Source organism: Phascolarctos cinereus, unplaced genomic scaffold, assembly GCF_003287225.1.
Source record: "Phascolarctos cinereus isolate Bilbo 61053 unplaced genomic scaffold, phaCin_HiC Scaffold_726;HRSCAF=1367, whole genome shotgun sequence".
In the NCBI taxonomy this organism is placed as follows: domain Eukaryota; kingdom Metazoa; phylum Chordata; class Mammalia; order Diprotodontia; family Phascolarctidae; genus Phascolarctos; species Phascolarctos cinereus.
In genome coordinates, this window is record NW_027556098.1 from 420,153,743 (window position 1) to 420,181,583 (window position 27,841).

Sequence of the window (27,841 nt, forward strand, 5' to 3'; positions counted from 1 at the left end):
ACTTTGCCCCTTTCTCCTGTCCCAGACGAGGATTTTGGAACTCCTGAGTCCTTTGGAGTTCCCCAGTAGCAGGGGCTGAGGCTTGTCTTGGAGGGGGTGCATGTGGAGGGGGCCACGACGGAGTGTTATCTGAGGGGAAGGGCCGCTGCTTAGCTGGCCGCGCTGGCAAGCAGCCAAGCTGGAGCAGGGGCTGCCTGAGAGCCAGCGGGGCCCTCTGACAGCAGAGGGGTGCCAGGGACAAGGAGCTGATGGTCAGGCCTCCCAGAAGCAGGGGTGCTTGTTGCTGGTTCAGAGGCTTGGTGGGAGCCCCCTGGGATCAGGCAGAGATGCAGATGTAAGGAGATGAGACAGCCCCACTGGGCAGTCAGCGGCAGATAGGGCAGGGTCCTGTTCTGGGAGGGCTGAGGTCATGGCGGCCTCCCAGCTGGCAGCTCTAGATGAAGCTGGGGAGGGTTCTCTGGATGAGATTGCCCCCAGCAATGCAAACCCAGGCCTCCTCTACTCAGAAGGCCACAGGTTGGCCCTGGAGACCCTCCTGAGCGAGGGAGCTGGGGCCTTTGCTTCCTGCCTGCTCCGGGAGAAGCTCTTGCCTTTCCTGGCGGCTGAGGAGGTCCGGAGCCTGGAGGCACAGGCAGAGGACTGGGGAGCTGGGAACGAAGAGGCCCCAAACCAGGAGAGTGGGGCCGATGTCCCGGAGCAGGGGAGCCTGACCTATTTCCCGGGCCGCTCTGATGAGCCACCTCCAGATCTGGGCCTGGGCTGGCCTGAGTCTCAGCCGTGGAAGGGCATCACCCGAGCCCGACTTTATACCCAGCCCCCTGGGGATGGGGACCCCTCCATCAAGGAGCTGGTGAGGAAGACCATTCAGGACGCCCAGAAGGTGGGTTCCTGCACGCCCCCTGCCCCTGCTCCCCGCCCCACGGGGGCTCAGGTACCTGCCACTTCCTTCTCCCCACCCCTAGCTGATAGCAGTGGTTATGGATGTGTTCACGGACCCTGACCTCTTGATGGACCTTCGCGAGGCTGCTATCCGCCGAGGGGTTCCCGTTTATATCCTCTTGGGCCACCGCCATCTCCCTGCCTTCCTGGCCCTGGCCCAGCAGCTGGGGGTGAACCCCCGAGCCATGGAGGTAACAGCTCCCTCCCCAGCTTTGAGCCCCACACCCCTTCTCCTCCTCCTGCTGACCCCTCCTGCCGGGGGGCCGGGTTGGAAGCAGGGGAGGCTGCAGCTGACTCCACCGGGTCCCTGCTTCCCTCCTCAGAACCTCGAGGTCCGTGTCTTGAGAGGCTGTGGCTTCCAGAGCCGGAGGAAGAAGCATGTGAATGGGGACATGAGAGAAAAGTTTGTGATGGTGGATGGAGACTGTGTCATCACAGGCTCCTACAGGTGTCAGCCGCGCCCCTTCTCCCCCAGTTCCCTCCCCCAGCCCATTTGAGCCAGGCACCCAGCCTCTGCCTGCGCACACTTTTATCCAATGCCCAGAGCCCGCCTGGTGTGGGCTCTCTCCTTGCCTCGCCTGGCCTCGGGCTCACAGCAGCCCCAGCAGAGCAGACCCGGCCAGGTACACCCACTGGTGCAGAATGCTGCAGGTCGTGCCTGCGTGGGTGACTCCATGGGGAGGTGGAAGAAGCCTATGGCAGTCCTGATCACACTTGTGGGTGCCTGTGAAATGGGAGGGGGCTCCTCAGAGCAGCCCAGGTGCCAGGAGGTGGGGTTCCCACACCTTCTGAACACAGAACCCCCAGGACAAAGGCTTTGCCTTGGCACTATCTCTTTGCCAGCTTCCTGTCTCAATTTCCAAGCGCTGGGCATCTGTCTGCCTTGACCACCATGCGTCTGAGCACTGTCCCTCCTGCCTTTTCCCCTAGACCATGCCGCCTTCCCTCTCAGCCCCTCACTGGCCCCCTTGTCCTGCGGAATGGGCTGATAATGTGGAATTCAGTAACATGACAGAGCCATGACCTTCCCCTGGTCCGCCCTCAGGTCACAGGGGCTACTTGGGAAGTCCCAGGCTGATGTCCTTCCCCCCCCTCCCTCTGGAGCAGTGAGGGGCGCTTGTGTGTTTGGGTGTGGGTCTGGGGTCGCGGGCTAGGGGATGGACATTCTCAGACTGATCCCCCTTCTCTCCAGCTTTACCTGGAGCGATTCCCGCTTGCACCGAAACCTGGTAACCCTGCTGACCGGGGAGATCTGGGAGGCCTTTGACAGAGAGTTCAGGACACTCTATGCCACCTCCCACCCGCTGTCCCCTTCCCCTTCCTCGGGCCCTTTCCTCAGTGTCCTGCAGGGAGTGCAGTTGGCCCGGGGCCGCCACAACATCGCCCACCGCCGCTCCGTGGCCCCTGTCTTGCTGCCACCCCAGGACGATGCACCCCAACACCACGTGGTCACCTGGCAGACCTCTGAGGACTCCAAGAGGCCCTCACCCACTGGGCCGGCCCTCAGCGATATCTTGAGGAATATCCAGAGGGTCCGGCCCACCAGTGGCCCCTCTCCCTGGCCCAGCCGGTCCCTCTGGGATTTGAGCTGCCTTTCCCAGTTGTCTGGGTCCAGTGATGGGGATGGGAGATTGGGAAAAGAGGTAAGTGGCAGAGGGCCATGGAGGAAGAGCTGGGAGGAGGGGGGCCTAGAGGCAAGACTGGCCGAGAGGGGACAATGTGGGGATGAGAGGAGACTTAGAAGGGGGAGGCGATACCAGAGGCAAAGGGGGCTGGGCAGACAGGGCTGGGCTCCTCATCTCCAGCTGCCTTCACCCAGCGCTCCCTCCTTCGGCAAATATTGACCTTCCCAGGCACCATCAGCCACCTGCTTCCTGCTCCCCCTCTGCCTCCCCCCACCCCCAGCCCCAGCCTCTTTCTCTTTGCCCCATGCCTGGTCCCCAGGAGCTCCGCATGGCTCACTCTGGCCCTCTCTCCCCCACTCCAGCCAAAGACTCCATGGGCCACCCAAGACACGCCTGCCATGACTCTGATGAGGCAGCGGGGGGCCAGTGAGGATCCCAGAGCCCCAGTGCGCCGGTGGGCCAACCCTGCCTGGCCCGTGACCCCCGGGCGGTTCCACTACCCATTGCTAGCCCATAGGAGGCTCGGGGAGGAGCCCGGGCAACAAGGCCATGGGCAGCCTGACTGGGCCCACCCCCACCAGTGAGCGCTGCTTTTGCCCCAGGAGCCTGCTTAGGAGTGGACAGAGGGAGCAGTCAGCGAGTGCCAGCCTTGGGCCCCTTGAGGATGAAAGCCCATCCCATCCAGCTGGGAAGCTGCGCTTCACGCTTCACGCTCCCCTCCCCCCCAGGCACTGAGGCATGCCCTAGTGTCCAGGGCCCCTTGTCTGGGAGGGCCAGCCCAGGATCACCTGCCTGCCACCCAGGTGCCCTCCTCCCACCTTTGGAAAGGACCCAGGCACTCCCCAGCCTCGCTGTGACTCAGGGGCCTTCCCACGCCTTTGGCACCTGTTGCACCCTCCTTCCTGGTAGCCTCACCCCTGCTCGGATGCTGGGCCCTAGCTCTGTCTCCACCCATCCCTGGCCCCGGGGACATCCCTCAGGCCTGGCCTCCCCCGGCCCCCAACCTGGCTCAGGAACGGACTCAGGGCGAGGGTCAGGGGCTGGTGTGGTGTTTATTTCCAGGGGTCACAGGTCCCAGGCCCCCGGGACGAGGGCAGGGCTGGTGTCCCCGGGGGCTTCATCCCAAGGGAAGGTTGTCTTCAGTCCCTGCATCTTCTCTCGGTATGCCCGGTCAAAGACTTCACATTGGGCGGCAGTGAAATGGTTCTTCCAGTCACCACATACCCCTGGGGCGACAGGAAGGGGGAGCAGTTAGGGCTGGCCCTCTCGCCCTCTCTGCCCCTCGGGCAGCCCAGGACAGCTCAGCTGAAATTGTGGCTGTGTGACAGATACCCTGAGCCAGGCCCTTCTTCTCAGCCTCAGTTTCCCCCAGGGTGAAATGAAGTCTCGGAGGACAGAGGCTGGCTTTGCAGCCTCCTGAGCCGGCCCCCAGAAGGCCTGAGCCCCCAGTGAGTTATCAGTAAATGTTCCATTGAATACTTCCCGCCTCTAGGCCTGTTTCCCCTCGCTGGATGTTGAGACCTCCTCTAGCTGAAAAGTTGTTGAATCCTTTCCCCAATGCTTGGTCCCTCACCCCCACCCCTCCTCCACAAGGGCCAGCCTTGCCCCTGACCTTTCCGGAGGAAGGCCCCCTGGCGTTGATCCAACAGGACGGAGGGCAACAATGTGTAATTAGACATGGTGTTCTCCTTCATGGCCGGGAAAGTCGAGTTCTCCACCACGGAGCCCAGGGCCGCCTCCTCCAACGGATGGCCCAGGAATTCAGAGACGCGAAGTACGCAGCCCCGGAGGTCCTGCGGGGAGAGAGGGGCTGTCGGGCCGGGCCAAGGGCGAGCACGACAAAACAGTGCCACCGAGGCACAGGCCCCCTCCGCCATGGGAGCCCAAGGTGACCTTGCTCCCAGCGTCATCTCCTCCGGGATGAGCTGGGCCTCAGTTTCCTTGGGAAGTAGGCTAAGGTCCCTTCCAGTCTGCTGTGCCCCACGCTGGCCAGCCCCCGAAGGATAGCATCCCTGGGATAGCTAGAAGCTGGAGCACCCAGCACGGGTTCAGAGCCGCTGGACACACGCCCAGGGACCGTGCCTGGCCTCTGCATGCGGCTCCCTTCTTGCCTCCAAGGCTGCCTCTCCAGCCTCCTTCCGGGGTCCGGGAGGGTCTTCGATGTCGTGCTTAGCATGCAAACCCTCTGGCGTTCATGACCCTCCTGGAGACCAATGGGAGACTTCAGAGCAGGGAGAATAAACGCGGTCCGGCCTGTGCACCAGGAGGGCTATTTTGGAGCCTGTGAGAAGAGATGGGGAGGGGTCCCGCCGCTGACAAGGAGGCCAAAGACTTGAGTAGCCGGCTCGGATGGCCAAAGTCAACTGTGTTACTTGAGATGGAATATAAATGAGCCTGCCTGAGACCACGAGGTGGCGCAAGAGACAAAGCGCTAGGCCCGGAGTCATGAAAACCCGAGTTCAAATCAGCAACTCAGGCACTTGCTACTTGGGTGGCCCTGGGCAAATCACTTAACCCCGCTGCCTGCCTTAGTTTCCCCATCTGTAAAATGCAGACAGTAATAGCACCTACCTCCCAGAGTGGTTTCGAGGATAAAAGAAATATTTTCAAAGAGCTACATAAATATTAGGGCAGCTAGGTGGATAAAGCCTAGACTCAGGAAGACCCCTCTTTGTGAGTTCAAATCTGGCCTCAGACACTTACTAGCTCTGTAACCCTGGGCAAGTCACATCACCCTGTTTGCCTCAGTTTCCTCATCTGTTAAATGAGTTGGAGAAGGAAATGGCAAACCACTCCAGTATCTTTGCCGAGAAAACCCCAAACGGGGTTATGTGGAGTCAGACTTGACCAAAACAAATGAACTAACAAAAAAAAAGTGAATATTAGCGATTCTTATTAAGTAAGAATAAAAAATTCACTCAAACGTGGGAGCCTTTGTATGCGATGCTGCAAAGAAGTCTGACCCAAGAGAACAACATAGCCAAAAGCTACAGTAATGAGTGAAAACCAGCCTTACAGAAGCAGCTAAGCTCATGTACATGAGCACACTTTCTTGCTCTCAAGAGAGAGACGTGGGGGACTGCGGGTGTAGAATAGGGCATGTGCCATCCCTACATTAGATGTGTTTGCTTTCTCCATGTGTATGCGGGGGTATGGTAATCCAGGGACTTCCAAGACCAGGGCAGGGAAGGAAGCCCTTTTTCTGTGGACGCTGTGTTGGACATGCTCAGAGTGCCTTGTGGAAGGGAGGACGGCAGCTCCTCACTAAGTCTGCAAGTAGGGCTGCCCCCAGGAGTCACTAGCTGACTCTTCCTGCTGTGAGATGGGTTATTTGGGGGCAAGCCTCTCCTTTGCTGGGCTGCGGACCCCTTTTCTCCCTTTTCACTTCAGACTTTGGAGGGACAGAAGCATGGGGAGGTGACAAACAGGCTGGCCAGGCGGTGAGCAGTCCTGCAGGCTGCCTCAGAGGGGACCCCCGAATCCAGTTCTCTCTGGAGAGATGGACAATTTCCTGGGGAGTGAAAGAAAAGAATTCTGTGTGTGCCTCCAGGGAAAGGAGCAAGTGGGAACTTGCCCTCCACAGGGTCCGACAAAAAGGAGGATGGCTTGACTAGCAGCCCCAAGTGCATTTTCCTTCTCCAAAGTCATAGATATGTAAAATTGGAAGGGACCTCAGAGATGATCATGGTCAACACCCTCGTTTTGTAGATGAGGAAACTGAAGGTAAGTGACTCATCCAGGGTCTTTACTTATTATTTAGTTGTGTCTGACTCTCTGTGACCCCCTTTAGGCTTTTCTTAGCCAGGATACTGGAGTGGTCTGCCATTTCCTTCTCTAGCTCATTTGACAGATGAGGAAACTGAGGCAAACGGGGGAAGTGACTTGCCCAGGGTCACACAGCTAGTAAGTGTCTAAGGCCAGATTTGAACTCAGGAAGATGAGTCTTCCTGGCTTTGGGCCCACCCAGCTCTCTCTGCCAGGGTCCCATAGCTAATGACTGTCTGAGGCAGGATTCAAACTCATGTCTTATTAACTCCAAGTCTAGTGTTCTAAGCACTACCCAATCCTGCCTCCTACAGAGAAGTCACAAGGCTGCATGTCTTGTTTCCCCATGCAGGTAAAAGATGAATATTAGGGTGTTGCCTATCTTGCAGCTCCAGGTCTATTTCCCTTTCAGATGGAGCCCAACTCATAGGGTGGGGCTATAATAAGAAGAGTTAAGGACCAGGAGGCCCCACTGGAGAGGGAGAATTAGGTTGGTCATTGAGTGGCTATTATGAACCCCTTATGAGCTTTCTGAATGCTTTTGGGTCTCCTCTAAGAGCCTGGGGCATTCTCTATAGAGTGGAGTAGAGCTGTCCCATAACCAGCATGTGCATTGTAACCTTGAGTGCTTACACAGAACCTTGGGATGCCTTCTACTCACATCTGTAGAATTTGTAATTGGAAGAGTTCCAGGTTGATATTTGGGTAGCTAACTGATGCAAGAACAGAAAGGCATCGAGGAACCTCGACAAATAAATCTTTTGTTGGAGAGGAGAGAGTGGAAGAAAGGAAATGAGCCCTAAATCTATTGCTAGTAGCTGCCCAAGGCAAGGAGGGCTGGAGTGAGGACGGCGGCCATGAAAATGGGGAGAAGTGGTCTGGAGACTGCTATGAGAGAAGTCACAATTGATCCCGAGGGGACATGGAAGGGGAGGGAGAAGAGAACTCTGAGATTCTGAACCTCCTTCCCTCAAGGAGGAAGGCTGGCCATGCCCCCCCAAGACAGGGAACCAGGGAAGAAGAGCAGAGAAGGGGGGAAATGAACGCTTGTTTTGGAAATGTTGGGAAGGAGGTCCTAGTGGAATGTTTCTCCTGGATGGTCTAGTGGTGCCCTTGCATTCAGCCTGTCTTTAACTCTTGCTACCCTAGACCCACTTCTCTGTGTGCCTTCAGGAAGTCTGGCCCACACCTAAGTGGGCCCCTCCCTCCTCCTTCCTGGTCATCCAGGCTGACCCCTCAGATCAATGTGGTCCTTCTGTCTCTCCCCTGTGAATGCCCTGCCCCACATCCAGCTGCCAAGGCTTGCCAATGGCAGTTCCATGATAAATCTCACACCCAGCTCATCCTATGAACTCCCACACCCTCCTCTCTAATTCAGGCTTTCTTGCCTCCAGTCATCTCGACAAACTCCATTGGACACGCTGTCCCCAAGATTTTGCTAAAGATCTGCTCTGGTCACATCCTTCAGCAGCTCTCCAGGGCCATCCAAGTGAAGTGCGAAGGGTGCATGTAAGGTCCCCAACCTGGCATGGCCTGATTTCATAGTCCTTAGCTCGTCCCACTCTCCTCTCCCTCCTCTGGTGGATGGCCACACCATCCCTTGTCCTTGAACTGTCCTCTTTTATTGCCTTCCCCTTTCATAAGACTGTCCCCATGCCTGGAAGGGACCCCCACCCCTCAGCCTGCTGATGTACTTTTCTTCTCTCAAACACAGTGCCTGGCACATAATAAACGATACGTAAATGTTGGCGATTATGATGATGATTAAGGCCAGCCCAGGGGCTACCTCTTCCAGGGAGCCTTTCCTTGGCTCCCCACCCTACCATCCAAGCCCCAAGTGGAGGTGATTTCATCCACTTGTAATTTCTCAAGTGGCTTCATTTAACTATCACAAGCTCTGGGCTGGGAGGGACCTTGAAGGTATCTTGTTCAACTAGTCTTTGAACAAGGATCCCTTCTACAACCAGCCGGACCAGTGGGAAGCCAGCCCCTCCTTGAAGGTCTCCAGTGAGGGGAAGCTTCCCACCACTCAAAGCAGCCCATCCTACCTTTGGTCTGCAAGCATTGATCAAGCCTGGACTAGGTGCCAGGCACTGTGCTAATCTCTGGAGATCTAAAAACAGGAAAAACCAATCCCTGCCCTCTGGAAGTTCACAGTCTAATGGGAAAGACAACATGTAAATAAGTGGGTGGAGTCAAGATACCCACAGAGTAGATGAAGGTGAGTCTGAAATGGAAGGCATTAGCAGCTGGGGGTTGGGACAATGGGGAGTGGGAAAAGCCTCTTAAACAAAATGCCTTCCAAGTTCAGCCTTCAAAGACATCAGTGAAGGAGGGAAAGCATTCCAAGCACAGAACACAGCTGGTTCAAAGGTATGGTGATGGAAGGTGATATAGAAGAAGAGAAAACGAGCCAATTCATAAAGTGTTTGGAGGGGAGTGAAGTATGAACAGCCTGGGAAAGTAGGATGGTGACTGACTGGGAAGAGCTTTCAATGCCTCTGTATAATGACTTTAGATGTGATCTTGGAGGTCATAGGCAGTCACTGAAGTTTATTGGGGAAGGGAGGAGGTGTGTGATATAGTCAGGCCTGCACTCTGGCATCTGAGTGGAGGAGAGATTAGATTGGGGCAGGGACATCAGTCAGACCATGGTAGTAGTGAGAGGGAGAGGCCAAGGATGAAGATGAGCTTGTGACAGTGGTGGGTGGGGATGATGGTGGCCTCCTTGACAGTGAAGAGGAAGCTAGAAAGTGGGGAAGGTTCAGGGAGGGGGCCCAGAAAGAAAAGGAGCTCAGTTTTTGATGTCTATGTGCCGTACAGAAGGAGATGTCCAACAGGCAGTGAAGGATGTGGGACTCTAGGTTAGAAAGAGATCAGGGCCCCAGCTTCTGGGCTAAGAAATCACTATTTAGCAAAAACTGCTGGGAAAACTGGAAAACAGTGTGGCAGAAACTGGGCATAGACCAACATCTTACACCCTATACCAAGGTAAAGTCAAAACAGGTACATGATTTAGATATAAAGGCTGATACTATAAGCAAACTAGAAGAGCAAAGAATAGTTTACATTTCAGATTTATGGAGAAGGGAAGAATTTATGACCAAACAAGAGATAGAGAACATTATGAAATGCAAAATGGATAATTTTGATTACACTAAATTGAAAAGTTTTTGCACAAATAAAGCCAATACATCCAAGATTGGGAGGGAAGCAGAAAAATGGGAAAGAATTTTTACAGCCAGTGTCTCTGATAAGGGCCTCATTTCTAAAATATATGGAGAACTGAGTCAAATTTCTAAGAATACAAGTCATTCCCCAATTGATAAATTGTCAATAAATTGATAAATAGTCAAAGGATATGAACAGGCAGTTTTCAGAGGAAGAAACTAAAGCTATCTATAGTCATATGAGAAAATGCACTAAATTATTATTGATTAGCGAAATGCAAATCAAAACGACTCTGAGGTACCACATCACACCTATCAGATTGGCCAACATGACAAAACAGGACAGTGAAAGAGATCAGGGCTAGATAAGTAGCTGTAAGAATCATTAGCACAGAGATGATCATTGAATCTATGGGAGCTGAGATCACTAAGGCACAGTATTGAGGAAGAGAGAACGGGATTGGGGTGGGGGGCGACTTTCATTATTAGAAGCTGTCCTTGATCTCCAGGAAAAATCTGCTCATGGTTGAGGCATGCCACCTTCTAGTTCCTTTGAATGCCATGACCTCGAGACCTTTCCCCATGCTGATTGCCTCAGGACCTTCTCCAGCTTATCCAAGTCCTGCCAAAACTGTGGTGCCCAGAGGGACATTCCCAGTTTACCCAGTTCTTCCTTCTACCACAGGTATTCACTGACATGTCTTGTTGTCTGTTGGAGAGGCGACTCCTGGAGGGGAAAGCTTGTGACTTGCCCCATTCCTGTATCCTTAGCCTAGAGCATAACGTCCTGTATATTGCAGGGGATTAAACTGAACTCATCAAGTCATCGCTGACAACTTTAGGTGTTTGTCAAGCACCCAGTCTGAGCCCCACATCCATTTTGTTAAGCAGGACAGCCATGGGCTAATAAACCCATCTGACAGAGCAGGAAACTGAGGCCCAAAGAGAAGACTTGTCTACAGTCACTTGGATTTGTAGGGGAGTGGGGACTTGTGGTCTCACATCCCAGGTCCCTGCCCTCCAGCCAGGGGAAGGGAGGAATGCAGGAGGGGAGGGACTGAAGGACAGAAGGGTGGGGGTCTGGGCAGACAGCTTGCTGACCTCTTGCAGTTCTTCATAAGTGATGAACAAGAAGTTGTCTTTTCCCTCCATTCGCCTCCATCCCTTTATGTGGTCAAACCAGGAGCCAAATTGTACTGAGGATTGGGAGAAAGGACACAGGAACATTAGGGGACCAGTCCGTCTGCCATGACAGCCCTTCACTGACTGCCCACGTGCTCCCTCTGCCTCCCCCCAGGCCCCACTAGGGCCTCATCACCCTCCAACATCAGGTCTTTCTCCCACTCCCACCCCTCCTGCCCCAGCACTATCCTGCCTCAGCCACTTCATTTTCCGTCCAATCTCTCTGTGTCTCTGGGCCTGTCCCTCCCTCCTCACTGGATCTCTCTCAATGTTCTCTTAGTTAGTGCCTGTCTTTGCTTCTGTCTCCACCTCTCCTCTTCCCTCCCTCCCTTCCTTTCCTTTTCTCCCTCCTTTCCTCTCTCCTTCTTCCTCTTTCTCTCTCCCCCCCTTCTCTCTCTCTCTCAATCTTTTTCTCTCTCCCCTCCCTTCTCCCTCTTTCTTCTCTCTCTCCTCTCCCTTCTCTCTTTTCTCTCTCTCTCTCCCCTCCCTTATCTCTCTTTCTTTCTCTCTCTCTCTCTCTCTCTCTCTCTCTCTCTCTCTCTCTCTCTCTCTCTCTCTCTCCTTTCTATCTCTGTTTTCCTATCTTCATCTTTTTCTGCCTCTGTTTCCCTGGATCTCTGTGTTTCTCTGTCTGCAGGGGCCTGTCTCCAGCTTTTCTCTCTGTTTTGTCTCTGTCTCCCTGCATCTCTGTTCCTTTCTCTCTGTCTGCCCAGGTCTCTCTGTTTCTTTATCTCTCTTGGTCTCCCTGTGACTCTGTTCCCATCTCTATCTCTATGCCTTTTTAGCCCAGTGGCTGCTTCTCCATCCTTCTGGCCCATGTCTCTGCACTGGTCCTCACCTTCTCCATTGAGAAAATCCTGCAAGAATTGGTCTAGGCTCCCTGGGTCCTTGAGGTGTCCAGCGATCTTGTAGTAGTGGTAGAGGGAAACCAGGACATCTCGGGGGTTGCGGCTTACGTAGATTACCTAAGGGAACCAGTAAGGGCTCGATCACGGGCCTCTCACTCCCCTTGCCTTCCCCCCCACCCCCTAACTTTGAGCAGTGTGAGGCCTGGGGTCAGGGCCTCCCACTTTTACTTGCTGCCTGTGGGGCCTTGGAGAAGTCACTTAACACGACCTGATGCCTCAGCCCACCTCCAGTTGTTATTGGGAGACCTTAAAGGGCCAGAGAAATGAAAGCTATTGTATCATTATGATGAATTAGCATCTCTAGCCAAGAAGCCTGGTGAACAAGACCCAGGCCCTCCAGGGAAGGCTGGGCAGGAAGGGGACGGAGATCGTGACTGGGGGAGCCACCAAGGAGATCCTGGGACCCTGGGGGATGGGGGAGTCAGTCTGACCTTGAGCTTCTCCACCAGCTGGGTCAAAGCCCCTGCCAGGCTGCCCAGAACATCGTGGCACTTTTGATGGGCGTATAGGGCTTCCCTGGACCCTCACGACCCGCACAATGCTCCATAGAGGCCAGAGAAATGGAATGACTTGTCCAAGGGCCCACCACTAGTAAGTGTCAGAAGCAGCATTTGAACACAGAGCTTCAGGACTCCATTCACTGGGCTTCGCTTGTAACTGGTTATGAGCCCTGGGTGCGGCTTACCCTTCCAGGCTTACCTTGGCTTTGGAGTTGAAGAAGTCCCGGGGGAAGAGCTGGATGGGGAGGTGAGAGGTGATGAGGCGGGGGTTGGTCATCTGCATGATGGATAAGGAGCCCAGGACAGTCTCACACCAGGGAGCCCGCTCCCAGTTGGGGACTGAGCGCGACCAAGAAGGATCCCCATCCTTCAGCATTAGGCTCAGAATCTCAATCATCCAAGTGGTACCTAGAGGGAAAGATGGCGGTAAGGTGGTTAGGGAGAGGGGAAACTAAAGGAGGTCAGGGGAGAAACCAAGGGGAGTAGGGGGGACTCTGAGGGAGGTCAAGGGGGATGCCAAGGGAGGTCAGGGGGGATGCCGAGGGAGGTCAGGGGGGACGCCAAGGGAGATCAGGGGGATGCCGAGGGAGGTCGGGGGGGACGCCAAGAGAGGTCGGGGGGGATGCCGAGAGAGGTTGGAGAGGATGCTGAGGGAGGTCAGGGGGGGGCACTGAGGGGGTCAGGCGGACGCTGAGGGAGGTCGGGGAGGATGCTGAGGGAGGTCAGGGGAGAAACCAGGGGAAGTAGGGGAGACACTGAGGGAAGTCAGAGGGGACACTGAAGGAGGTCACAGGGGGAAACTGAGAGAGGTCAGAGGGGACACAGAGGGAGGTCAGAGGGGATGCTGAGGGAGGTCAGAGGGGGAAACTGAGTGAAGTCAGAGAGGACACTGAGTGAGGTCAGAGAGGGTGCTGAGGGAGGTCAGAGGGGTCACTGAAGGAGTTCAGAGGGGGTCACTGAGGGAGATCAGAGGGGACACTGAGGGAGGTCAGAGGGGACGCTGAGGGAGGTCAGAGGGCAAAGAGATGTGTGGAATGGAGCATTTGGGGTCTCTGTGCCCTCACTTTGGGGGCCCAGGGCAGGCAGAGGTTTCCTATGGAGGGCTGGGTTTTTCCTCTTACCTGACTTGGGGTAGGTGACAATGAAGATGTCATCATCCCTGACTTTGAAGTCCTTCTCAACATAGCTTATGGTCTCTGGGGCATAGAGGCCCACAGGGAAATTGATGCCCTTGTATTTGAAGTAAGCTCCAGTCATCTGATCTCTGCAAAGAGAATTTCACCATGGTTCCAGCCATGCCCCACCCAACCCCTATCATGTGCCCGGCCAGCCGTAGCTCACAGCTGCCTCTCTCCTTCACTTGCTGGGTGACTTTGGAAAAGTCATTTCTCTCTCAGCCTGCAGTTCAGTCATCTCTGAAATGAAGGGCTCAGATCAGATGGTCTCTAGGGGTTCTGGGGGTTCTGAGATTTCTGGAGGTTTGTGAGGCTGCTGGAGGACTCACACGGGTAGGGGGAAGGGGCTGAAGCATACACGGTCAAGTGTACAATTAGCCCTCCTGGACAAGAACGCCTCAAGCCTTAGGTCAAGGGCAGGGTGCTTCAGCATGGTCAGGCAGGTCATGACTGAGGCTCAGATGGCTTAGTCAGGGAGACTTCCTTCCTGCAGACAGGAAGGAAATGGAGGGGATGTTCAGGATTATAACTGGATATGCGGTCACTGATGGGAGATTTCCAGGAGCCAGACACCTGCTGGGGCCTCTTTCTGTCTCTGCCTCTCCCTCTCCTCCCTCACCCCATATCTCTCAGTGTCTGTCTCTTTCTCCTCTCCTATCTCTCAGTCTCTGTCTCTATGTCTCTCTCTCCCCTCTCCCCTCCTCCCTGTCTTTGTCTCTGTCTTTCTCCTCTCCTATCTCTCAGTCTGTCCCTATGTCTCTCTCTCTCTCTCTTCTTCCCTCATGTCTCTTTCTCTCTCTCCCTTTCCTCCCTCACCCCATATCTCTCAGTCTCTCTGTGTCTATATCTCTTCTCTCTGTATCTCTCCCCTCCTACCTCTCAGTTTCTGTCTCTATGCCTCTCTCTCCCCTCTCCCCTCCTCTCTGTCTCTGTCTCTGTCTCTCTCTGTCTGTCTCTTTCTCTCAGAGCAGCTAAGAACTTTTGGGCTTACCTTAGTGCCAATTCATCCTTAAAGCATGGGGCAGGGGGGCAATGGGGGGGTAGGGTGGTCTATTCTGAATCTGAATCTTGCTATAAGAGTAGAAAAGATGGGAACCCTAGGAGGAAGTGATATAGGAGTGTATGTGTGAAAGAGGAGAGGAAACTGGGCATAGGGAAGAGAAAGAAAGAAATATTCACTAAGCACCGACTATGTGTCAGGCACTGTGCTTTATGATTATTATCTCATATGATCCCCACAACAACCCTGGGGAGGCAGGTGCTGTTTTGATGCCCATTTTACAGATGAGGAAACAGAGGAAAGCAGAAGTCAAATGCCTTGTCCAGGGTCCCTGAGCTAGTAGGTGTCTGAGGCCAGATTTGGACTCAGGTCTTACTAATCCAGGCCCAGTGCTTTCCTTCTTGTGCCCCCAGCTGCCTCTGCATAGGCTGACATGCACGCTAGATTTCGGGAAAGCAGATTTCCAAGGATTCAGAGGAAAGATGGGTCTGACCCCATGATCTAAAATGTGACAGAGGAAGTCAGCTTACGAGGGGCGGGAAGTGCTCCAGAAATACACGTACAAGACATAGAGGGAACTAATTCCCATGGGGCAGAATAATGGTATTTATCTGAAGAGATGGACATGGTTGAGCAGAGAGCTCCCCAACCAACTTGGATTTGAAAAAGAAAAACTCAAATGATGGAAGCGAGACCAGGTAATGGAAGATGACTCTAAGGGCGTGCCTTATATTCAGTCTTATAAAAGTAGCATCAGGAGTACTAAAAACCACAATTAGCTGAGGATGACAAGGGAAGCTAAGTGTAATTTTAAAAATTTTTTTTTCTAAAGCTACATTGATAGAAAAAAAAAAAGAACTTTGCTTATGGTGGATGGGACTGCTTAATTCTTTATTTTTTATTTTTGCAAAGGAGAATGACCTTTGCATTGGAAATAGCAGAAAAAAAGGCCTAACAGGCTCACTCACCATTCACACTAGTGAGTGAATTTGCTGAACCATTGACGGTGATAGTTGAAAAATCAAGGGAAACCAGAGAGGAACAATGAGGTTGGAGAAGGGCAAATGTCCCAGTTTCCAAAGAGGGAAGAGAACAGAACTATAGGCCAGTGAACTTGACTTTGAATTCTGACAAAATTCTAGAAGGGTTCATTAAAGAGACTGTTGGGAAGGGAAACAGTGATTCCAAAGGCCCTGCCTTGCTTCATCAAGCACTGGTTATGCTGGACCAACCCCATTTCCTCTTTGGGACAGGATTACTAATCCGGTAAATGAGGAGAGTGTCATGGATGCAGCTTATCTAGATTTTAATAAAGCTTTTGAGAAAGTATCTCCGACCTATTCTTGTGGAGAAGATGGAGATAGATAGATTCAGGAGAGGTTGGATAACCAGATTCAAAGAGCACTCTTTTTTTTTTTTCAAAGAGCACTCTTAATGGTTAATGGTCTGCGTGGGAAGAGCACCCTGGGGGAGTGCCCTGGGGATGTGTACTGGTCTCTGTGCTGTTTAACAGGTTTATTGATGACTTGGGCCAAGGCACAAATGGAGTGCACATCATATTGGCAGATGGCACAAAATTGGAAGGGATATTTAGCAGAGTGGATGACAGAGTCAGGATTCAAAAGGATCTGAAGATGAAATTCAATAGAAATCAGCAAAGATTGTAGAGTAGGAAGAAGCAGCATAGGCCAGCTACAAAGCTTAAGGAAAATTACCTGACCAAGATTGGGAAACTCAAGGAGATTGGATGGAAAATCTCCCCTCAATCAGTCATGTTTCTAGCTCAGGTCAGCAAAAGGATGTAGCCAGAGGCCTGGGATTAGTGGGAAGGGAGTCCAGTCAGGAAGGCCCAGGTAGAGCCTCCTTCCAGCTTGGGGACTGGGCTAGGATCACTAATCCAGCACAAAGAGACCTAAGGCTGTGCAGGTGGGTTCTCTGACCCAGAAGCTGGGTCACAAATCTGACGTGGACTGAGGTAAAGGTCACAGGTGAGCACAACCAGGCCCAAAACTACGCATGGAACAAAGACAGGAAAAGGAGGCAGCTGCTGCTGTTTGTCTATGACCTCTGATGGAGTTTGCACATTCAGCCTGGCAGCCTAGAGCTGAGTATGCAGGGCAGCTAGCAGAGACCTAAGCAAGGTTGTGTTCTGTCACTCAGCACCTGAAACCCTTCTAGATAGCCAGCAGGGCCTGGCCTGGGGCCAGCAGCAGTCTATGGGTGCTCCAACTCTGGGCCAGGCTAGAGAAGTTTCAACCAGACCCAAACTCAGGTCAGGAGCCTGGAAAATTCAGCCTAGGAAGATAGTGATCAAACATCCCCCTACATCAGACTGCTTAGGCTATACTGAAAGCTTGTAGGGGCTAAGCCGCCCCTTATATCCTTGAGGAACACAGAGCTCAATACCCAGCAGGACCCTTCAAGGCCCAGGCGTCCCTTCCATAAGAGTGCAGAGGCTAGCCCTAACACAAACTCTCAGTTCTGGAATTAAGGATAAAAGAATGAGAAAACAAACAACCAGAGGAAGACAGCCACAAGAAGATCCATTACAGAGCCAGGAACTCCCAATCAATGAAATGAGATCTCCTGTGGAAAGAATCTGAAAAGAAAGAAGAACTCCAGAGGAAAGTCTTGGAAGGAGAACGAACAGATGAACACAAAAGATACAAAACCTAACCTACAATAGAGTCTGTGAAAATTAGGATGAATAAAACACAAATGAATGACTTTGTGGAACTAGAATATACATTAGAAGATGGCCAAAAGACTTAAAAAAAGAAAAGAAAAAGAAATATAAGATACACATCAGAATCACACAAGAGAGAAGAAAAACAACATTCCAAAAGGCAAAATAAGCAGATTTAGGACGAAGGCCATTTCCCCAGGAAAAATAAAAAAGGTAAATATATTTGAGCAAGTAGAAGGGATTAAACAGGAATGAAGCATTTACATATGACCCTGGGCATTTACTTAATGTTTCTCAGTGTCAATTTCCTTATCTGTAAAATGGGGAAAATACTATTATCTTCTTCACGGAGTTTTTGTGACGATCAAATGAGGTAAAATGTAAAACTTTGCAAACCTTAAGGTGCTATGTAAATGTTAGTTACTATTGTTATTATTATTGAATAGGGATAGAAGAAACAAGTGCCTTCACAGAGCCCTACTGTCATCAAGGGTTATAGTGGTAGACATAAGACATAAGAGAGGGTTTGTAATGTTTTGATGCTCTTAAAGAAGAAAGAAAAGGGAAGGAAAAGGAAAAGCCTACGTGTGTGTGTGTGTGGGGGGGAATTTACCATTTCCTATAATCTAGATGAACAAGTAGAAGACTATACAGAAAAGGAGAAAGTGGTGGGGGATAGGCTTTGCTTGAACCTCTTTCATCTGAACTAGTCAAAGAAGGGCAGACCATAGTCCATACACATATACAGTTTAGTACAGAAATACATTCAATTCAATGCAGAAACAGAGAGGAATGGGGAAAGGGGATAAGGGAAATGGGGGGTTCAAGGAAAGGTAAATTCAGAGATATATTAGTCATAAGCATAAACAAACAAAATATGGAAAACAACCTCCAACCTCGGAGGGTGGAGCATGAAGAGGGTTTAAAGAAAGGGTAAGGAATTGTGTTAGTGGTTGTTTGGGGAAAGAAGGTGGAAGTAGATTACATTAAGCAAAATTCACTAGTGCTGTGACCACTGCTCACTCCCCTCTTCTTCATAAAGAGAGAAAAGAGGGGCAAAGAGAGAAAAAGGCATGAGAAGAGGCTGGAGGGAAAAATCATAACTATACGTGAATGGAATTAACCCACCCTTAAAATGGAAGAGGACATCAGAATGGATTAGAAATCAGAATCTTACAATATACTGTTTATAGACACTGGAATCACAAAAATTCACATGGAGTTAAAATAAAGGGTTATAATCCCTCAACTTAACTTAAAAAAAAAGGCAGGGATAGCAATCATGATCTCTGATAAGGCAAATGAAAAATTAGACTTGGTTAAAAGAGGCAAACAAGAAAACTACAGTATGCTTAATGGTACCAAAGACAATGAATTGGTATTGACATTAAACATACTAAATTATAGCTTTTCTATTTCTACCTGAAATTTATTTAGCACAAGTATAGGGTATTTCAAAAGCCTTAGTGAAGTTTTAAGCTTTGAATAACAGAAAACTACACTAAGACTTTTGGGACGCTCAATACTTAAAGGAAAAGTTAAATGGGTTTTAGAGACAAATAGACAGTAAAACTATAATAGTAGGGAATCTCAGTGTATTCCTTTCAGACTTAAAGAAAACTAACAAAAAGCTAACAAGAAAAAAATTAAGGATCTGAATGGAAGCTTTAAAAAGTAAGATATGATGGATCTGGCCATTACTTAATGTGAGTAGAAAGCCGTATACATATTTCTCAATTGTACATGACACCTTTACAAAAATTGGCTGTGTATTAGGGCATAAAAACATCACAAACAAATGCAAAAAAAAAATAAAAAACTTCCTTTACTAACCACAAAGCAATAAAAGTTATATTCATGGAAGAAAGAATTAAAATTAAAATTTATTAGAGAATAAATAAAATTTGATATTAAAGAATTGGCAGGTCAAAGGAAAAAAACCATAGAAACAAGAGATAACCAAGTTAATTTGCAACAAGAAGGCAACACAGCAAAAATTTTGGGATGAAACCAAAGCAGTACATAAGGGAACATTTATCTCAAAATAGAGAAAAAATAGATTGATGAATTGGGCATGCAACTAAGAAAAATTTAGAAAACCAACAAACTAAAAAATTACATTAAAAAAGAAACAAAAGAGAAATTCTGAAAATCAATGAATTCTGAAAATCAACAAAATTAAAAGCAAAAGAACCAGTGAATTAATAAATAAAACTAAGACATTTTTTGAAACATCAATAAAATAGATAAATCATTAGCTAATTTGATTTTTAAAAGGAGGAAAACCAAGTGACCAAAATGAAAATAAGAGAATTAACAATACTGTCCACAGACAGCTGGTGGCATAGTAGACAAGAGTGCTGGTCCTGCAGTCAGAAAGAAGACCTGAGTTAAAATCCAGCCTCAAATACTTAATAGCTATGTGACCCTGGGCAAGTCACTTAATGTCTGTCTCAGTTTCCTCAACTATAAAATGAGAGTAAAAAATAGCGCCTACCTCCCAAGATTGTTGTGAGGATCAAGCAAAACAACATTTCTAAAAAGCACTTAGCATACTTCCTGGCACATAGTAGGTGCTATATAAATGCTTATTCCCACAACACATGAAGAAGAAATAAAGGAAAATATTAGATACTATTTTACCCAACTATATGTCAATAAAAACAACTTAAATGAAATGGATAAAGACATCAAAATATATATTACAAAAATATAAAATAATCAAAATAGCAGAAAAAAATAGATCATTTAAATAACCAATTTTGTAAGGGTGGGGAAGGTGACCAATTCACAAGTAAACTCCCAAAAAAGACATCTTAGGACTAAATAAAATCCATATGGAAGCAAAAATATTCAAGATACTCAAAGCAAATAATGAAAAAAAAATGGGAATGAAGGGGACTTAGGTCTCAAACTATACTGCAAAGCAATAATCAAAATTAGTTGGTACTGGTAAAAAATATGGGAAGATGGACAGTAGAACAGACTAGGTAGACAACACATAGAAGCAAATAAACCTAGTAACCTTGTGTTTGATGAGCCCAAACACCCAGGTCTTGAGGTAAAGAGTAAATGACAGAAACTGCTGGGAAGACTGGTGAGCAGTCTGGCAGAAATTAAGATTAAATCAACACCTCACACCACATACCAAGACAATCTACAAATAGATTAATGACCTAGATATAATAGATCACATCATATGCAAATCAGAGGAACAAGGAGGAAACTACCTTTCAGATCTATGGATAGGAGAAGAGTTTATGATCAAACAAGGGATAGAGAGAATCACAGAAGATAAAATAGTTTTGATTATGTGACATAGAATTTTTTTTTCACAAATAAAAACAATTCATTTAAAAATAGAAGGGAAACAGTTAACTGGGGAATTTTCTTTTTTTTAGTTTCTCTAAACTGAAAAAAAAGTCATTTGTAAGATAAAAATAAGGAGCTGGTTTAATAATGAGTCACCCCCCCCCAATTAATAAATGATCTAAGGATATGAAAAGGTAGTTTGCTAAAGAAGAAACTTAAAACTATCAATAGCTATATTTAAAATGATCAAAAATACTAATAATTAGACACAAATTAAAGCAACTCTGAGAAACTCTCACCCATCAGATTGGCAGTGATGACCAAAAAAATAAGGGAAAGTTACCGATATTGAAGGGGCTATGGGAACAGGCACATTAATGCACTATTGATAGAGCTATGGATTGGTCTGCACATTCTGGAAAGCAATGTGGAACTACGTTCTGCAAAGTCACTAAATTTTGCACACCCTTTGACCCAACAACACTACTATAGGTCTATATCCCAATTCAATTTTAAAAGAAGAGGAAAAGAATCCTTATGTACAAAAACATTTATAGCAGCTCTTTCTTGTAATGGTAAAGAACTAGAAATGGAGTACCCCTCTAGTGGAGAATGGTTGAATAAATTGTTGGAATAACAATATGCTGTAAAAAATTATGAAAGGAGTGATTTCAGAGAAACGAGGGAAGACTTGTATGAACCAATACAAAGTGAAGTAGGTACAACCAGGAGAGCAATTTATACAATAACAACAGCACTCTAGAAACAACCAAATGACTTGAGAAGACTTAGGAACTTTGAGTAATGTAATGATCAACCAATCTTCCAGACGACCAGTGATGAAGCATGTTACCCACCCCCTAAAAGAGAGGTGATGAGACAGAGAGGAGAGACACACATTTTTCAATATAGCCAATGCATGATTTTGTTTTGCTTGACTCTATATTGGTTAGAAACATTTTGTTTTCTTTCTTTTGGGGGGGGGCAGGGAGGAAAATGGGAGGGAGAGAAAATAAATTCTTGTTAATAAAAAAAAAGTTCCAACAAAAAGAGAAATTCAATAGGGATAAATTTAAAGCCTTGTGCATGGGTACCAATAAATCAGTTCCACAAGAATAAAATGTTCTGAAAGAGATCTGGAGTTTTTTGTGGACCACAAACATGATTCAGCAGTGTGATATGGTAGCCCAAAATTAAAAAAAAGCTACCATAACCTTAGGCTACATTAAAAGGGTCATAGCTTCCAGGAATAGGGAGGTGATAGGCCCATTGTGCTCTGTCCTTTTCAGACCTCATTTAGAGTACTGTAGTCAGTTCTGGGCGCCATGGTTGAAGAAGGACATTTGTAAGCAGGGTAGTTCCAGAGGCGGGAAACCAGGAGAATGAAGGGCCTTAAGCCCTTGTCTTATGGGGATGGGGAAAGAACTGGTCATGTTTAGCCTGAAGAAGATTAGCCTGGGGAGGGCTGGGGGGCATGAAGAGTTATTGAATAAGGGAGGCAGTACACCTGGTTCCAAAATGCAGAACCAGAAAGAAATGGAGGGAATTGACAAGAGAAAAAGATCAGGTTGGCTGTCAGGAAAAACTTCAGAATAATCAGTAGAGTCCCAAGTGCAATGGGCCACTAGGGGGGCACCATAGTGCACAGAATGCTGGCCCAGTATAGGGAAGACTCATATTCTTGAGTTCAAATCCAGCCTCAGACACTTACTAGCTGTCTGACCCTGGATAGGTCACTTAACCTGCTTACCTCTGTTTCCTCATCTGTCAAATGAGCTGGAGAAGGAAAAGGCAAACTATTCCAGTATCTTTGCGAAGGAAACCCCAAATGGGGTCACAGCGAGTTGGACACTACTGAAAAATGACTGAACAACAAGAAAAGTAGGACATCTTCCCTCCTTGTAGAGGCTGGACCTGCACTTTTCAGATATACCAGAGTTGGTGTTCCTTTGCTGTACGGATCTGCTAAGGTCCCTCCTGACTCCCAAATTCTGTGATTCTGGGACAGAGGGGGCCCTTTGGATGACAGGCCCCCGATTTCAGAATCCTCATTTCCAGAAGCCAAAAGGACCTTGGATATAAACAAATGTTTGTTGAATTGAACTAAATTAAGCTGGAGGGAATTCTCTTGGTGTATTTAGATGGAGGAGCAAGGCCCAGAGAGGGGAGAGGTCTTGCTTCAGAGTCACACAGCAAGTCAACAATCGTAGAATGTCAAGGGCTTTTCCAGACCTGGATTCAACCTTTTCATTTAACAGAGGAGGAAACCGAGGTCTGTAGAAGCCCAGGCCCTTGTCCATAGTCACACAAATGACAGGGCTGGGAGCATGGCCACAGACATCTACAGCAATTAGGACAGGCTGGGGCAGATGGTTCCCCAAGGTCCAGTGTTCTGAACCCGGCCCCTCCCCCACTCCAGGCCCCTAATGCTTGAAAGAGGAATATTTAGGCCAAAACTGAAGTCTGACTTCACACGCCAGTAACCTCTCCGAAGCAGGAGAGGCTGGAAGCAGAAATAGCTTCAAAAAGGATTCACTGACAGACAACAGACCCAAAGTGGGTTATTAAAGGAGACCTTGCTGGGGCCTTCGCTCCCTTCCTGCCTCCCTCCCTGCCTCCTTCTACCACCCAACCTCATGCCTGCCTCCCTCCTGGGCCTGGCTCAGGCAGTCTGGGTACTCGGGACCCCCTCCCACTCCTTGCCCTGGGCCTGGGGTGGCCGAAAGCCCTGGTCTCTGTGCTTGGGTGGGCGAGGGTACAGGGGGAAGAGGTTACAGGAACCCCAACAGGCAGCATGGTGGGGTCCAAATGACTGATTTAGAGGGAGAGGACCTGATTTCAATCTGGCTCTGCTATGGACTCCCCAGTGTCTATGGGAAAAGCAGAGGGCCCCAGCTCCTGATCTGCAAGCCAGGACACTGGACTAGATAAACCCTTGGGTCTTTTGTGGCTCTGACCTGACAACAGTGAGACACTATAGGCCAGTCCAGAAGAGCTCTCATCCCCACACCCTCCTTTAAGGCCAGCGCTTAGCCAATGCAGCCCCCTCTTCCCATAACCCAGACCACAGGGGCCTGAGGATGAGGGCATGCAATGCTGTGTAGCCTTCTGACCTACGAAGGCAGAAGTCCTCAGAAGCCTGTGATCAGATCTTGGCTCTGCCGTTTCCTACCTGAGTGATCTTGGGTGAGCTAGTTCCCTCTCTGGCCATCCTCCATCCAAGAAAGGGGTTGGACTAAACTCTCTTCGGGCTCTTCCAACACTAATTCCTGACACTGAGACTTCAAGCATCCAAGGGGGACTGTATGGCCCCTAGGGTGGGGTGCAGTATAGATAGAGCACCAGACCTGTAGTCAGGAGGACCTAAGTTCAAATGTGATCTTAGACACTTACTAGTTTTGTGACCCTGAGCAGGTCACTTCACCTGTTTTCCTCAGTTTCTTTATCTTAAAATGGGGATAAAAATAGCACCTACCTCCCAAGGCTGTGAGGATCACATGAGCCAATAATTAATAAAGTGCTAAATAAATATTATTCAGAGGAGGGGTGATATTACTGTGCTTGGAGCCAGGGCTTGACACAGTCAGCCCTAATGGGGGGGAAGTTCCGAGCAGGCAGATGCCGACTCAGTATAAAGGCATATCTCCTAGCAATCACCCGGAGACCATGAGATCCAGCGTTTGTCCCAGAAGAGGCTGAGTGACCTCTTGCTGGAGGACATTTCAGAGCAAGCTTTTGGGTCCGGAGAACTAAAGCCCTTGGACTTTTCTGAGCTGCACCTTGCACCTCTGAAATTCCAAGGTAAATATAATACCACGTTGTTGAGGGTTAGCTGCTGTCCCTTTGGCCTAGCACAACAAGAGACCAAATGGCCCTAGGTCCCAGGAAACAAAATAGCCTAAGAGAAACACAAGTAACCTAGAAGGGGCTTAGTGAAAGACAGCAGGAGCTTGCAGGAGTGAGTAGACTTCTGCACAAGAAAGCTCCCTGGTAGGGGTCTGGCCCACCACTATGGACTGCCAGGAGCTGTCCTGGGCTATGGTGCTGAGCCTAGTCCTCAGTGTAACCTTGGATCAATTCCTTTCTCCAAATGGGCTCTCGAAGAGTCAGACTGAGAAACGACTGACCTGGGGAAGGTCTTTGCCCCCTCCCATGTAGAATGAGAGGACTGGACTGAATGGGTGAGCTTGGGTCCACCGCAGGTGGACCGAATGAACCCATCAAATACACCCAGAGAACAAAGGTAACTAACTGGGTGAGAAGTTCTCCAAGCAAGCTTGATCCCCTAAGCCATCTCTTAGGCTCCAAAATTTGAGCCCCCAGGACTGCCATGTGTGTCCTGGAAGAAGTCAGTCAAGGTACCCGACCAGCGGTGCTGCTGCTGCTGTTCAGTTGTGTCTGACTCTCCGTGACCCCATTTGGGGTTTTCTAGGCAAAGATGAGGTCTTCCTGACTTCAGGCCTGGTGCTCTATCTACTAAGCTATCTCGCTGCCCACGAGTGTGTGAAGGGCCCACAAGTTCAGTCTTAGCAGAGTGACTAAGCTGGAGAAGTCTAGAAGGCACATTGATCATCTGGAAGGCAGTAAAGATGGTGAGAGGGAGGCCTGGCTCTCTATGGTCATCGAAGGAACTTGGAGGAGGGAAAAGCTTGTGTGTGTTTGGCAGGACCAATTAAAGCGCTCAAGGACTTTCTGAGTTTCCAAGTGAAAAGGAGATCAGGGGCCAACTTTTACCTTTCTTTGTATCCCCAGCACCTTCCATAGGACCTGGAACACAGTAGGTGCTTCATAAATGCTTGTTGACTGACTGAGAGCTGGGGGGAGGGAGGGAAACTAAGAGATTACAAGTTAATAGAGAGATTTAAGAGAGGAATAAAAAAAAATCACAGGGACAGTGTGGGGGAGGAATCAGAGATCCCAAAGGAAGGGATCACAGGTGGGAACCAGAGATCACAGAAAGGAAGAAATGACAGTAGATAGAGATCAGAATGAGGAATGGAAGGTGATGAAGTGATCAGTGTGGAACCATGAGCCATGAAGGGAGTGGGATACTTGGAAAGGCTAAGAGTGCACGGCAGATTCTCGTGGAGATCTAGGAGAGATCAGGGAGAGGGACCAGCAATCACAGAGGGAGAGACCACAGGCAGGCAGAAACCCCTGAGAGATCTGAGATAACAAAGAGAAGAGAGTGGGATGGGGCTGGGGAGGAAGGAAGGTAGGAAGGCAGGAAGGCAGGAAGGCAGGCAGGAAGGAAGCAGGAAGGCAGGAAGGAAGGAAGGAAGGAAGGCAAGAAGGAAGGCAGGAAGGCAGGAAGTCAGGAAGGAAGGCAGGAAGGAAGGAAGGCAGGAAGGAAGGAAGGAAGGAAGGAAGGAAGGAAGGAAGGAAGGAAGGAAGGAAGGACTTTTGGCTCAGGAGAAATGGGAGTGAGGGAAGAACCAGAGATGCCGGAGAGATAAGGGCAGGGATCACCTTAACAAGTCAGGAGATAAGGAAAAGAAGTAGAGGTTCGGGAGGAAGCGGGAGAGGTCTCCACTATCCTGAAGAGATCTGGGGAATGTTGGTGAAGGCTCCTGTCCCAGGGCAGCTGCTGCTGCTCTTTCTGCCAGTTACTTTGTATCTATGCCCTACATGTATCCCTGACCTTCCTCCTGCAGCCAGAGTGTAAGCTTTCTGAGGTAGACAAGGGTTTTCTCTGTGTATTCTCAGTGTCTGAGCCCAAAGCAGGCATTTAATAAATGTTTATTACTTGAAGAGCTCCTGAGGAGGAATCAAAGACCAGAGAAGGAATCACGGCTTACAAAGAGATCAGAAGGTGATGGCAGAGATTGGAAAGTGAAATCAGATATGCTGAAAGGTCAGGGAGAGACGATCCAAGATTGTAGAGAAAAATCAGAGCTCATGGAGAAGACTGATCTCAGAAATCAGAAATCATGGAAAGATCATGGTTGGGAGAAATCAGGTGATGGCGTTGGCTGGGGGGAAGGGAAGGGGAGAGAATCGGATATGGAGAGAGAAGGGGAAAAGGATGCGCCAGAATCGATCAAGAGGAGGGCTCAGCAGTCATGGAGAGACTCGAAGTTGAATGGGATGGCTCTGGAAGTCAGGAGGACCTGGGTTCAAATCCTGCCTCGGACACCAGTTACCATCTGGTGTGACCTTCCTTCACCTTTCTGCCATCTGTACAATGAGACAGATGGCCTGTGAAGTCCCTTCCTGCTCTCTCTCAGTCCCTAAACCTAAGATCTCAGAGGAAGGAACTAGATCGTGGGACACAGAGGGAAAGAATCAGAGAAGACAGAGCAGGTAAGGGGAGAAATCAGAGGCCTTTGCCCAAAGAAAAGGCGGGAGGCGGGGAATCAGAGATCAAGAAAAGGTCAGAGGGAGGAAAGAGAAATCATGGAGAGATTGGAGGAGACATTGAAATCATTCAATCTACTGGGGGTGATCAGAGACCACGGAGAGACTGGGGAAGAATCCGAAAAGTCGGAGGGTTGTGGAAGAGCACCTGGACCCTCACCTGGCTACTTTCTTGGGTGACGTTGGACCAGTTACCTGGACCCCAAAGCATCAGTTTCCTCATTTGTGAAATGGGGGTTTTGACCTGGATTCTCCCTAAAGATCCACTCCAGCTCAAAATCCCATGATTTTCTAGAAGCTGAAGGAACTGTAGTGGAAGGAGCGGAGGGGCTGGGGGAGATAGGAGGCAGACAAGGAGCCTTGGGTCTTGGTGACCTATAGATGTAGACTTAGTGAAAGTCAAGAGATTGAAGGAAGGAACGAGAGATTCAACTCCATTCAGGCAACAAATAATGGGGAAGCACCCACTAGGTGCTCCTTGGCCCTCCTGGGCACCAGGGAACTGAAGACCCTCAGGGAGAAAGAAGGGAAGGACCCTGAGATCTTCGGAAGAAGAGAGGAGGCTGTGGGGAGGAGGGAGAGGGATGGGCACAGAGAAGTCAGGCCAGACCCGGGAATGAAGAATGTGGCGAGTGCTGCGGGAACCCTAAGACAGGCACACATTGTCCTCGAGAGGCCACGGGATGAAGGGAGCGGTGTGGGTGGGAACCCCAGCAGGGGGAGGGAAGCCAAGAGCTTCGAGCTGCTGGACGGCACCTCTTGCCTCGGGCCCCCAGCCCAGGCGCCCTCCTCTCCCTCCCCTCCCCAGCTCTCACCTCAACTCGGTGATCAGCTCCTGAACGCGAGGCTCTTGGGATGCCATAATTCCTTCCATGGTGGAGGGGTGTCCCGGCTGGCCAACAGAGGGAGGCGATGGGATGGCCAGTGCTCAGCACGTCTGCTGTTCCCCAAGAGGGCCAAGCCCAGGATGCCTCCCTCTCTCCTGGCAGCCCACTACTGCTTGAACTCAGGCTGGGCGGGGTAGGGCTCAGCCGGTTCCTCTGGCTGCTACCCACGCCATGCCCCGCCCCTGGGCACCCCTGGGGAGGAGTTGGGGCTGGGTATCTCTGAACTGTGCAGAGGCGGGGGTGGAGGGGGAGATGGGCATAAGCATCCAGCCCTCAAGCCCCTCTCCCTCCGAGGATCCCAGGCCTAAGACAGCTCCTCCAACCCCTTCCCCACT

At 49.8% G+C, this 27,841-nt stretch overlaps 2 protein-coding genes across 2 annotated transcripts; one reads left to right on the forward strand and one right to left on the reverse strand.

Moving 5' to 3' along the window:
* Positions 1-409: 409 nt before the first annotated feature.
* On the forward strand, positions 410-3,713 carry FAM83E (family with sequence similarity 83 member E). The gene is made up of 5 exons (XM_021003750.2): positions 410-880; positions 963-1,130; positions 1,263-1,387; positions 2,132-2,582; positions 2,927-3,713. Exons 1-5 carry the CDS (start codon positions 410-412, stop codon positions 3,146-3,148), a joined length of 1,437 nt encoding a protein of 478 aa, XP_020859409.1. The 3' UTR covers positions 3,149-3,713.
* Positions 3,611-27,812, reverse strand: SULT2B1 (sulfotransferase family 2B member 1). The gene is made up of 7 exons (XM_021003751.2): positions 27,435-27,812; positions 13,211-13,353; positions 12,289-12,497; positions 11,520-11,646; positions 10,601-10,695; positions 4,177-4,357; positions 3,611-3,790 (listed from the first exon to the last, which is right to left on the reverse strand). The coding sequence occupies exons 1-7, from the start codon at positions 27,491-27,493 to the stop codon at positions 3,630-3,632; spliced, it is 975 nt and encodes a 324-aa protein (XP_020859410.1). The 5' UTR covers positions 27,494-27,812; the 3' UTR covers positions 3,611-3,629.
* Between the last annotated feature and the right edge of the window lie 29 nt (positions 27,813-27,841).

What these genes read in the sequence shown, in the direction of transcription:
- SULT2B1 (XM_021003751.2), bottom strand. Translation starts at nt 27,493, where the DNA reads ATGGAAGGAATTATGGCATCCCAAGAGCCTCGCGTTCAGGAGCTGATC. An exon ending in TCTTCAACTCCAAAGCCAAG is followed by an intron (nt 11,647 to 12,288) that starts GTAAGCCTGGAA and finishes TGGTTCCCTTAG; the next exon opens with GTAATCTACGTAAGCCGCAA. An exon ending in GGATTTTCTCAATGGAGAAG is followed by an intron (nt 10,696 to 11,519) that starts GTGAGGACCAGT and finishes CCCAATCCTCAG; the next exon opens with TACAATTTGGCTCCTGGTTT.
- FAM83E (XM_021003750.2), top strand. Translation starts at nt 410, where the DNA reads ATGGCGGCCTCCCAGCTGGCAGCTCTAGATGAAGCTGGGGAGGGTTCT. An exon ending in TGAACCCCCGAGCCATGGAG is followed by an intron (nt 1,131 to 1,262) that starts GTAACAGCTCCC and finishes TTCCCTCCTCAG; the next exon opens with AACCTCGAGGTCCGTGTCTT. An exon ending in GTCATCACAGGCTCCTACAG is followed by an intron (nt 1,388 to 2,131) that starts GTGTCAGCCGCG and finishes CCTTCTCTCCAG; the next exon opens with CTTTACCTGGAGCGATTCCC.